General features: G+C 36.2%; 1 protein-coding gene across 1 annotated transcript in view; it reads left to right on the top strand.

Annotated features, from left to right (window-relative positions):
- LOC149793292 (uncharacterized) overlaps positions 1-10,546 on the top strand; it is a 47,861-nt gene extending 37,315 nt beyond the window's left edge. The window contains exons 17-18 of the mRNA XM_089966346.1: positions 8,815-8,923; positions 10,359-10,546. Of these exons, the coding sequence (XP_089822472.1) occupies positions 8,815-8,923; positions 10,359-10,546 (297 nt within the window). The remainder of the gene's footprint in view (positions 1-8,814; positions 8,924-10,358) is intronic.
- Positions 10,547-12,711: the final 2,165 nt, after the last annotated feature.

Below are 12,711 nucleotides of genomic sequence, written 5' to 3'. Positions count from 1 at the left end.
GGTTTCATCATACCAACCTGGAATAATAACATCCGATTTCTTTGGTTTCATCAGAGGTGCGACCTCGGGCCAACCTAATATATTTCTAATCGATGATTGGTAAATATCTACCACGTACGGTGATTTCACTTCTATCATTGACGATAGTGTTGGATCATGTGAAGATATCTTTATTCCCGGAGTAGCATCGCCGGTTAAATTTGATATTCTAGTGGTAAACTCATTATTCAGCTGATCAATTTCGTAACTACCGGTTGGTATACCAACGACGATCCAATCAGGTGTTCCATCGGGTTTATTTTTATTTGCAAAAACAAGTGAATTATTTGGCATCAAATTACCGAATGATTTCGATCTAACATTTGGCCAGCTATTGTAGACGCGCAATTGTGTTAACGCAATTTCATTAACGCTAATTGGTGTTGAGAAATTAATACTAAACTCGGGTTTCGTTGAACTTAGCGATATTAACGTTGTTGTCGGCGGCGTCGTGTTTGTCACGATCTGGGCTAACTCGGACATTATTAATATTCATTTGTTCAATCTCCGAGTAAATACTAATCATTGAAGAAAATTCTAGATCGGATATAATACCATCGTTGAGACTCTCCGAAAGTAACAGTGATAACTTCGAGTACGCGTCACTAACTTTAGTTAGTTTACTTTTGTACGAAGATAACTTTTCACTTGTGCACGAGGATATCTTTTTCGCGATGATATTAAGAACACCCGCGATTGCTGTTGTTGACGAGATTATTATTGTTGCTACGATTGGCGCTATCATTGTTACCGCGGATAAAATTATTCCTGCACCAGCGACCACAGCTGATACCGTGTACACTGCAACGTCAATGATAACTAATTTGCGCTGGTATTTATTTATTTTTATCTGATAATCGTCAAGTTGTTTTCGCAACGAATCCTGCCATGATCGCGCCTGATTGTAGCGGTAATCAGATGCTGTCATTTATTAATCTACGATAACAATTGCGGAATTACTGCCTATATTCGGATAAAAATTCGAAAATTGCAAAATACTTCACCGGTCCCATGGTGGTTCTATCTGGCGGTTCTAGCGTGAATGTTGGATTGTCATATTCACTTAACGAAATAATAAAAAATCCAGGGCAGAATTCATAAATTTTATTATTCTGATCCGGTTGTACCTCAAATTTTATATCGGAGATAATATGTGCTCGATATACGCCAGCAATTGGCGCGGTAAAGCTAAATGTGTTATTCTGGGGTGTCCAGGTAAGATTATTTATGGTTAACACAAATGTTAGATTGCATCGTATAATTCTGTCTATCAAATGATCTGGCACATAAAGTTTCGCCAATCTTGGGATATTCAATGACGATATTTTTGTGTTGATATTGTTAATTTTTGTGGTTATTTCGATAATTTCCTTACCTAATTGCTTTACGTCAGTGGCGTGACCAGTTTTATCGACGGATTGGTCAATCTTTGCTGTTGCAGCAAGAAGTTTCGTGTTTAAATCTTGAATTTTTTCGTCGTACGTTGATGTATCGACTTTTTGACGCGCTAATTCACGTACCACGTTAATTTCATCGTTGATGGATTTTATTTGTCCTTGCATCACGTTAATCCCCTTGGTAAATTCAGGAACAACAACATTACCGAGTTTAATAATTTCCTCGTTGATTTTTTTGTTGAGATCGTCGATCGATGGTTTCTGACCCATCGAGATATTTACTTCGTTAATTTCGGCAAGAATATTAGTAATTTCCTCGTTGATTTTTTTTATTTTTTTGTTGAGATCGTCGATTGATGTTTTATCGATTTTCTGACTCATCGAGATATTTACTTCGTTAATTTTAGCAAGAATATTAGTAATTTCCTCGTTGATTTTTTTTATTTTCTCGCTAAGATCGTCATGTGATACTTGATCGGCTTTCTTATTTGATGCGGAGGAAGAATCGCTGGATGTTTTTATATCCTCGTCAAATTTTTTGCTAAATTTATCTAAAGCATCGTCAAGTTTTTTAAGGTCGTTATTTAGCCTATTAAGTCTTTTTGTCATTCTATCCTGAAGATCGTCGTGTAATGCTTTATCGGCCTTCAGGGGTAACTTTGCTATAATATCGGCGATATCAGCAACAGATTTTAATACCATCTCCGATTGGCGAGTAAATTGACTAATATGATCGCGGTATTCGTCTCGCTTAATTATATCAGTTATTTTGACGTTGCTAGTTTGTAATCGCCCTTCGGTATTTTGAAAAACAGCAACTTCACCAGGATCCACCTCTGACAGTGATAAAAGATTGTTAATATCGCTCTTGGTTGCAAACTTTGATGTATCGATGTCGCCTACTACTTCTCTTTTTTCTTTTCTGAAGAGAGATCTACCGTAAATGTCAACCATGATATTTATCTACGGTATATTCAAATAAAATTTTGCGATAAGGATTGGATGATTTTGAAATTGCATCAAGGACGTTAATTGACTCCGGACCGCATATTGGTGGATCTGCTAATGTTTGTGTTGGAAGTGTTGAATACCAAACCGGAAGTTTTAGTTTTGACACATATTTGATAAATTCATTTGGCGGTGCTAATCCATATGAGTCGAAGTAAATAACTTCGCGAGGATTAATCGCATACGCAACCCAGTGAGTGCCAGGGCCGGAATTTTTATCAAGATTTATTATTCCTGTCTCGGTGGGATTTGGTTTATCTGGTAGTTGATCTCGCATAAATACGCCTCTGAAAAATTTTATTTTCTTTTTTTTTGCTTCACTTATTAAATCTAAATTTGAGGCTGGTAGGATCGACTTAGACCGGATCCGTACGGGGGTCGTCTTAGGTAAAGGCCTGATCCTTGTTGCGGCTGCATCAATTTTGCGAGAAGAGGGAGAAGAGGGAATATCCCTCCCTTTTTTTTGCGATATCTTCCTCCGACGACCTTTCTTCCTAATGCGGAACCTATCCCTCCAAGTGCACCTAATCCTACTGCCTTTGCAATCATGGGAGCCGCTGCAGCTATTAATCCTGGAATAGCAGCGAATAAAGGAAAAATACCACCTACTTTGATCATATCTCTGATTGCACCTATCGAGAGATTCAAGCGAATACCAGTATTTGCTGATCTGGCTCTGGTGAAATGTCCGTGTTGATTTTTAGTTAACGATAGTTTGTTAGGTCCACCGTGAAGTTGGTTACTTTTTAAGGTTAAACTTAAACCTCGTCGTGCTGTTGTTGCTGCATGAAGTTTTTTCACCTGACCGGGGGTCAGAGTTACACTGACGTGATCGTATGGCATATTAATAATCACTTAATCTAAATTTAGAATTTTGTTACATGTTCTCTACGGGTGCATCGATGACTCTCATTCTACCACTAATACCTTCTAGGATCATTGTTCTATCACTAAGAATAACCGCGATTGCTCTTGCTGGTCCTCCCGTGTTAATTCTGGCTTTGAAATGAATATCAACGACAGACTGCTTTACCAAATCGAGATGTTCCAGGGAAAAGTAATAGATGGGATAGAGAGTATTAAAATCTAACTGTGATATTTGCAATCCGGTATCAATATTTTGATCACGACCCATAAAACTTAGCAAGCGATGATATGCACGTGCCGTCGAATAATTTTCAAAATCGATGGCTATTTCCTCAGATGGCTCCTGTTGGCCATTTATTCTCAACGATACGTTTGTTGCCTCTAATTTATCGAATATCATGTTACTATGTAATTGATCGTCTCTGATCATGCTTTGCAGAGCAACAAAGATATGTCTAGGTGCGGAAGAGCCTTGCTGTGACGCAATTCGCCAAGTAAATATTCCGTCCAAATTAACATTTTCGTTGGAGTCAGTCATTGTTGTCAACCAAGACATGATGGATTTTCCTCCTTGATTCATAAATGATAATAATTTTTCTTCTATGATCATCGATGGAACTATTGCTGGCATCCACAAGGTAATTTTTTCAAGGACAACTTTACCAGGATCACCAGGATCTCTCCAAATGGCTCTGTCATCATTGGCATCTCGAACGAAAGATATCGTATGCTTCGCTCCGTAAATAACTTTTCTGAAATGTCTGCAAAATCCAAAAATATGAGATAATGGAATTGCACAGGAGAATTTTCGTTCATCTCCCTTCAACATATTTTTTCTTATGGCAAATCCAAGATTGTAATTGCCATTGGGGGCAATCATCACTGAATGAACATCAGCGGGTTGGCCAGCGGGGTCTACCGGTCTACCAATATCAAATGGTAAATGTTCAGGGTAGTTGGAATTATCCTTGGCAAACATCATACTAGGACCGGCTGATCTGGTAAAATCATCCGAGTATCTTGCTAGACCTATGATAGTCGTTGCTATATCAACGTTGTTCGTAATTGATTCAATCTCTCTTCCATCAATCATGTAAGTGGCATTCTTGAATAATGCCATGATACCATTATTGACAAACCCAACACCAAAATCCGCATCGTAGTTGGTACCATCAGCTGCCTTTACAATTTTACCAACAAATTCGATATAAGCCTCAGATGGAAGAAAATATCTTGTTGTATCGTGGACTTGAATTTCCTTCCGATTTCTTGAATCTGGCTCAACTACATCGTACGAGAAATACTGGAAATCTCGCACTGATGTGTCCCTACCTACTGGCTCGTCCATATCAAATACTTCATTTGACACTTGTGCGAACATTTATTATTAATAATATCGTCTAAAACGAAGACCATCACCTGAAACAAAACTTGTATTTGCTAGATTTGTCCTAGCAACATTCTGCGCTAGATTTGTATTAGCAACTTCCTGCGCTAGATTTGTTATAGCAGCTTCCTGTGCTAGATCATTTATTTTTTTATTTGCCGCATCATTTATGACCTTACTAACTTCGGGTGGCATTTCTCTGGTGCTAGGTAATTTAACAGGTTGCTTTTTACGTACTAAACTTAATATTTTATTTTTGATAGCGTTGAAGCCTTTACTGGCCAAATTACCGATACCAGAAATGGCAGTCTCGCCGATCTTTCCTATCGCTTTCAACCCAAATTGCTTAATCACGGGTCCAATTTTAGGTATTACTCGCGTGACAAGACTTCCAACGATATCGCCGAATCCATTACCGTGAATATATTTGTATACTGGCAATCGAGAGTTTACTATGCGGACCTGATTAGGTCTGCGTTGATGTTTGTGAATAATCATATTATTTCAATTGTGTTGATTTAATCGATGAGTTCATCGACAAACTCCTTGTAAATGTGAGAATCGATGATACCACCACGGAATAATCGCTGACAAATATCTGATGCTTCGTTGACTATCTCACGAGAATTATTTCCTGCTCGCTTTCCTCCGATTAATACTTCAAGGCGAGATACATCGTTGACAACACTATCGGGACAAACTGAATATCCGCTTCCTGTTTTTTTTGTTTCTGGAGATTCCAATGGCGTTACGTAGAATAAATCGTCTGACGGCGATGAAGATTTCTTCTCCTCTGATGGTGATCCCGGCGATGTCCCTGACGACGTCCCTGGTGAATATTGTTCTAGTGGAGGTGAAGGGGTACCGCCCCTAAGTGTTGCACCCTCCCCGGGGTGAATTCCCCATCTTAATGGTTTTTCAGTGGGACCCCTGTAGTTTGACGCTGTTGGTTCCACAGGTGGGGGTCTCCAAGAGGGGAATGCAGAAGGCTCCCTTGGATATAATGTAGGAGATAAAAGAGGAGAGTGGTGAGGATCAAAAGAAAATGATTCAGGACTATCACTTTTAGGCGGTGAACCTTTATCTTTAGGTGATGAACTTTTACTTCTAGGTGGCGAAATTGTCTTTTTTGCACCCTCAAGTCTATATTGAATAACATCTGATGAAAATTTTCTAAAATTTTCATCACCATATTTTACTGGTTTTTCTATACTACCAAAATACATCATTGCTAGCCAATCAATTTCCTCAATTTTATCAACATCAATATCTTTTCGCAAAAGTAATCTTTTATTTTCCGGAGAATTATCCGCAGCCATTTGAACTGTTGAATCATAGTTGCGAGTTAAATGCAACATGTTTTTATCCAAATAATTTTCAGCAGATATTCTAGGACTAAGAACAAACGAACTACTAGCCGGTGATGGTACATATTCGGGAACAATTATTGGTTTATCACTCTGATCTTTTTTCTTTCTTGATTTTCTTTCTTTTTTCTGTGGTGGAATATCTTCCTTTGGTCTAGCTCCTAATTCCTCTGGTTGAAATATTGGCTCCTGTAGTTGAATATCTTCCTGTGGTGCTGCTTTTCTTCCTCGTGTTTTAGTTTTTTCCTTCTTCTCCTGTTGTTTTCTTTCTTTTTCCAGTTGTTTTCTTTCTTCTTTTTCCTGTTGTTTTCTTTCTTTCTCTAGTTGTTTTCTTTCTTCCGCCATTTGCTTATTATATCTTTGTGTATCTCTTGCCATTTCTAAAAACCTTCTGTAACGCGGATCTGCTGTCTTACTTATTGATGTTGTTTGTGTGTAAATTTTATATACCATATCATACCAACTATCGCGAGTTGCATATCTTTTTTTCCCCACTGCAGTCAAATATTCAGTTCGACTACTAAAATATTCCTCCGCAAATTGGCCAATCTCATCTATATTATACAATGTAGAGAGGGGCTGCGATATTATTTCCCATCCCTCATCGGTGAAATTTTCTCTTAAATTATCGATATTAAACTTCCCTTTTATCATTGAGATTTTTCTTCCTCCCGGTTTTCCACCTCCAGGTTGTCCTCCATCAGCAATTGCAAGTTGTTGCGCCGCTGCTGCTATTGCTAATCGCTCGGGTAATGTTCGTGATTGATCCTCAATACCTTTCAACATAGGAAAGATTCCACGTTTTCTAGCATCTGGATCTTTTTCGTCGCCATATACAACCTGTTCAATTGTTCCGGTCACTGGCTTCAACCATTTTGCCGAAGTTTCTGAAATTCCATGTTGCATATCTTCGTAACCACGAACATTTCTCTTAAATAATCGTTTTGTCGGAATGAACTTCTTTAATGCCGCTAATTGCTCTCGCGCTAATCTGGCAGAATGAGGTTCTCCAACTGTGCTAACTTTTCGACTCATCTTATTTTCAACTATATTGTTTTAATGTGAAATAAAATTAACATCCGCAACCCAATCTTGCAATCACAAATAAATTTTACAATACCCCCCCAAAAAAGATGCCATTTTTTTTGTGTCCAAAAATGCAAATTTGGGGGGAATTTTTCAGATTATTTCGCGTAGGAGGCTTTATTTTTGAATTCTGAGGCTTCTACGGAAATTATTTGTCTAGAAGGGTTAATTTCGTCTGTGCCACCTGGTCTGTAGAACTTCCCTGCTGCTATAGAGACTAACAGTATTAATGCGCACAGAGCACCGCTCAACCACATTTAAACTTGATAGCGCGATCATTTATTTCAAAACTAGTTTTAAGTTTGCTCCACTTAAAATTGAAATTGAGAGTCATATTGTGAATGAATGCGCACTGAATCAATTTTTCCAGTTGGTCTTTAATGCATGGAGTTTGTTTTTCTGTCGATTCCACACAGGTCTCCTTGTTTGCTTGTGAGGGACTGGATTTAATAGCTATGTCAATTCCGTACGATGTACATATGAAATGAACATTGGAGTCGCCATGAATCAGCTGCCTGTGTGCTTCGGTTTTGTTATTGATTATTTGGAATCTTAATGTGGGATAAATATGAATTCTATAAATTAAATTATCAAACAGACGCTATGAAATAGCGCGTTCATTTCATTTTGAGTGCAGAAATTGAATGTGATTACATTTATAAATGTAGTTGAAATTTCATGGTGTATATCAAATTTTGGAATTCATCTAATAGGTCATGTAATTCGGTCTTGCAGAAATAAGAAAGTACATTTTAAGGACATTAAAGACGTATATATATATATATATATATATATATATATATATATATATATATATATATATATATATTGCCGTTCATATTATCAACTCAAAAGGACATGTTTGTGCCTAGTCACTAGCATGCTCTATTTTTTGACCCCAGCTATATACATGATCTGTATGGCTTTATCAAAAGAGCTAATTGGAAAAATGCAATACAGTTGCTGTGTGACAGTCCATTTACCAGAGGAAATAAGAATTCTTCCTAGTCGTGATACTCTGCGACTCTTACTTTTCTACCAAAACCTTCAGTTGCATTTTTTCTCAAATTTAGTACTTTGAGTTGTAAAATTTAGGTCTTTGATAGGTATGTGATAGCTCTTGGCCTCAGCATGATTTCCTATGCTATTTTGATAGACTCAAGACACCACTGGTCATAGTTCGAAGCATTCTATTTGCGAAAAGTTACGAACATTTCTCCTACATAACTGTTTAAATGTTCTTCCTAGTCGTGGTCTTGATTTAACGTTTCATTTATGATTCAGTGAATTCGTCCACATCGTTGATTCTATCATCTCTACTTTCAAAAGGACGAAACAGCTTCTTAGTTCAGCCACAAACAAGTACAGTAAACCAAAAGCTACTAAATCATGTGCCACATGAGCGTACATTGTTTACAATCAAAGTACTTCCTAATACATGATACTATTTTTATATACACGTCTCGTGCAGTAATAATATGTGGAATATGGAAAAATACTGCACCATTCTGACAATGTAACGTTAACGGAGAAAACAAAATGAGTATATAACAAGATACATTCGACAAAACAAAATGTTGAGAACCTTTTAAAATTTTGGTAAATGTAAGCTGTCCATAATATAAAATTCAAAGACAACTAAAATTGTCTTTATAAATTTCAGCCTTTAAGTCAGTTTGGTCTCGGCAACGCTTGTCCGCCTTTTGATGCCAACTGTGCCCCTGGGTGTGCTGCAGTCAACGCTCAAGGATGTATGACGTGCACCTGTGCAGGTAATATTTTGTATAAGTTACAATGATCTATTACATGTATATATTTTGTTTAAGTTGCAATGGTCTGATACGGGTGATATTTTCTATGTGACAGTGATCCATTTCATACACCTTTGTTGAAACAGATATTGATTATTGAAACAAATGTGTAAACTACACACGTTCTCACATGTATATACACATACGTGTGCGTGTGTGTGTATGTGTGTGTGTGTGTGTGTGTGAGAGAGAGAGAGAGAGAGAGAGAGGGAGAGAGAGAACGTGTTTTACTGTGCAGTTGTACTTAAGAATCGTTTTGTGATTGTGAATTTCCAAAGAGTTTTTATACTTTTGATAATTTCTCTCTCGATCAGCACTAACATCGAACTCGTGAATCTGAAAAGAATCACATAAATTTAAAAGAAAGTAACCTATTAAAAAAATAGTAGCGTGTACGGTTGTTTGAAACTTCATCCCTCTCTTTACTACTCTCTCTCTCTCTCTCTCTCTCTCTCTCTCTCTCTCTCTCTCTCTCTCTCTCCTTTGCCTGCTTTTATTTAGTCTGGTGTGATAGGATTTATAACAACAATTTTAAGGATGTTCGTGAAATAATTTATTTACATGATGTATAAGATGTTTATTATTATTATTATTATTATTATTAATATTATTATATGCTGTTACAAAGGGAATAATTGATTTAAGACAGATATTTGATTGAAAACAGATGTATGTTAAACAAATAATATGTTCTACAAAAATTAGAAACAAACTGGCTAAAATAGATTTCCCTTCCTGCATTATATCACCACTGGTTATAGATATAGTATGTTGTCACTAAAGCAGACATTCACAAACACTCTTTCTTCGCAAGAACATTTCACGCCTGGAACAACTTATCTCTTCTTGGTTCCAAAATGGACAACACCTTGTGCCATTCTAGACTGGTCTGCAATTATTCAGTCTATAATCATCCCACTATTCATTTGTCCAAGTCACCATTCACTTTCATATTTTTTCATCAACCTAAACATGTATTATTATTCATCCATATTATTTCAGCACCACTTATCTCAATCCCGACGTGCTTTTACCACTTCCATTGCAGTTCATATTTCACCCATTACTTATATTTTGTTCTGTTCTGATGCGCCGCCAAATGCTTGCTGGAAGCAGCGTGTTATGGCCACCGTTACACGAAACACCTAAAAAAATTATAGACTAAAACTTTGTAATCAAGGACCGGGCGAAACAGATATATGAGTAAATATCTAACGTCACAAAAGCTCGCGTCTTCAAGCCAGTCGAAACTACTCCGATCATGTAAGATTGGGATATATCGTCCTTGCTAATGTTATTGCTATTTAATCTTTAGTTTTGCTTCTTTCTATTTCTTCACTTGTTCTTTTTTTTATTTTACTGTTTGCTTAATAACTGATATATTGATTAACTTCAGCTACCTCGTCACAGTCAGTGTCCTCAAAGGAAATCCTGCCCATAACGAATCCCACAACGACCAGTGTACCATCAGCTACCTGCCCACCGCTCCGATGTGTGTATCCATGTGATGCCGGTGTAACCATCGGAGCAGACAGATGTCCGATATGCAAATGTCACACAGTGACCACCACGAAGGCACCTTGATACTCGATTTAAAAATGCCTCCACCTCTACATATATCTTAAAATAAACTTTTATTTAAATCTCTTCTTTATTTTCTTTTGAGCTTTCCTCTTTCGTGAATGACAATAAAATGACACTCTAGTATCTTTGTACACGAGATTTTGCGTATTCTATACAAACTGTACACCATTGTCCTGCCAAACTGCAAGTAATCGAAGCTTGAATATGAAGTATTCGCAGGTGCAAGCTTCTAAAAATGGCTGTAGAAGCTTTAGAGATAAATGAGTGTACCATCGAAAACAATCCAAAAAAAGAGAACGATTTTCATCGAAAACAGTCCAAAAAATAAAACGGTTTTCATCGAAAACAGTCCAAAAAAATAAAACGGTTTTCATCGAAAACAGTCCAAAAAAATAAATCCTACACATTCAGCAAGAAAGCGATTAAACGCTTCCATGCAAACGTGTGTTAGTTACATGGTTGATCAATGACAAGCAGACATTGACTACATGCAAGAATATGAATAAGACAACAATATATATATATATATATATATATATATATATATATATATATATATATATATATATATATATATATATATATATATATACATTTTGCCAAAAAAGTGTATGAAGGAATCAAAATATATGGATACAAATGTTAAGATGTATGAGACTGCTGAGGCTTCAAACATAACGAGTTATACTGTGGGTTAGTTGAAGAAAAGTACAGCGCACTGTAACATGAAGGAGTTAAAAGACTTAAATGGCATCAGAACTTGTGCTGATCACAACCTAGAAGGAAAAAATGAAAGTACATCCAGAGCCTCACAAGTATATTATAAAATGGCATAAATGAAATGCTAGAAGCGTAATAAATGACACCACGGATGTAATTAAAAGATTTAACATTCATAATTATAATACTAATTCTCGCTACACTATCAACAAAGGTCGTTTAAGGAAAAGGAAACCCAAAACATGTACAGTGTAAAAGACTGGCACATGAGCTTTTTGCTAACCATAAGTTAATGACAATTACATAAATTCTGGCACCATTTAAAACACCATCTAAACTGCATTCAAATTGTATGAATATATAGTATAGCAGTCGTACTAGAGACAACATCAATAATGCGTAAAGTTAACAAAGGAAAAAAAATAAGCATATCATTATAGTTGACATTTAACTATACAACAAAGTTAGGGTTTGAAACTTCACTCTAGTCCTTAGTTAACATGTATGAATTTTACTCTGTCACACTACGCTGAAGGAAAGCTACACACGTCAATATATCTAATAGAGTAATATCTCATTAAACGTTTATAATATAAGGCTTAATAATTTTTGCCAACTTCTTTATTAAACCCTTAAGGTATGTTACCCTTTTATGCCGACTTCTAGATGGATTATATTTAAACGAGTAACGTATGGCTTATTCATTAGATGTTAAGAACGAATCTAATCGTTTAGTCTCAAGGTAAACGGATATGGAATCAATATCTGTATTGGGTAGTCTCATTATGTTACCAGATGGATATTCTTGTTTGCCGAACATATCAGAACTAAGTCATCGTCATTAAAGTTTCCCCTCGCAAATTGTAAATCTTTGAGACATTTGAAGAAAATCATTTTTATGAACAGCTTGTGTAACCTTTCTTAACAAGGTGTTTCACCTATTTATCAAGCACACCGATATTCATCAATCTGAAATATCCGTCGAACAATAATTTGCTTCTCTTTGTCTCAATTTACTATTCAATCATACGAATAATTTTAACCGTGGTTTTTGATTAAACACGACAACCCTCTGTCCGTATATAAAGTTTCAGATTTCTATAGTGATTGAGTGATTTTCTGTATGTATTTTGATTTTAAAACTTTGTAATCATTTATCAGCTTCTTTCGCAAGCATGACAAATTTTGACATATAGAACTAGCTTCTCTGGAGCTACTGGATAATCCTTGAAATAGTCATCCAAGTGTAATGGAATTTATAAATCCATTTCTATAACTTTAATCCTGTTTATCTAAAAGATTTATGTGTCCATCTAATCTATCCTTTAGTTGTCCATCTAAAGTTTTATGTTACTTTTATTTATTTATTTAATTTCTTTTCCCATTCTTCATTATTGGTTCCAAATAGATACACAATTAACGGCCACGATCGTGACCCTTGTTAC

The sequence above is a fragment of the Sinohyriopsis cumingii genome, chromosome 8 (assembly GCF_028554795.1).
Source record: "Sinohyriopsis cumingii isolate HCF-2022 chromosome 8, ASM2855479v2, whole genome shotgun sequence".
Taxonomy (NCBI): domain Eukaryota; kingdom Metazoa; phylum Mollusca; class Bivalvia; order Unionida; family Unionidae; genus Sinohyriopsis; species Sinohyriopsis cumingii.
The sequence above is the reverse complement of the archived record's forward strand: the minus strand, read 5'-3'. Positions and strand labels throughout refer to the sequence as shown.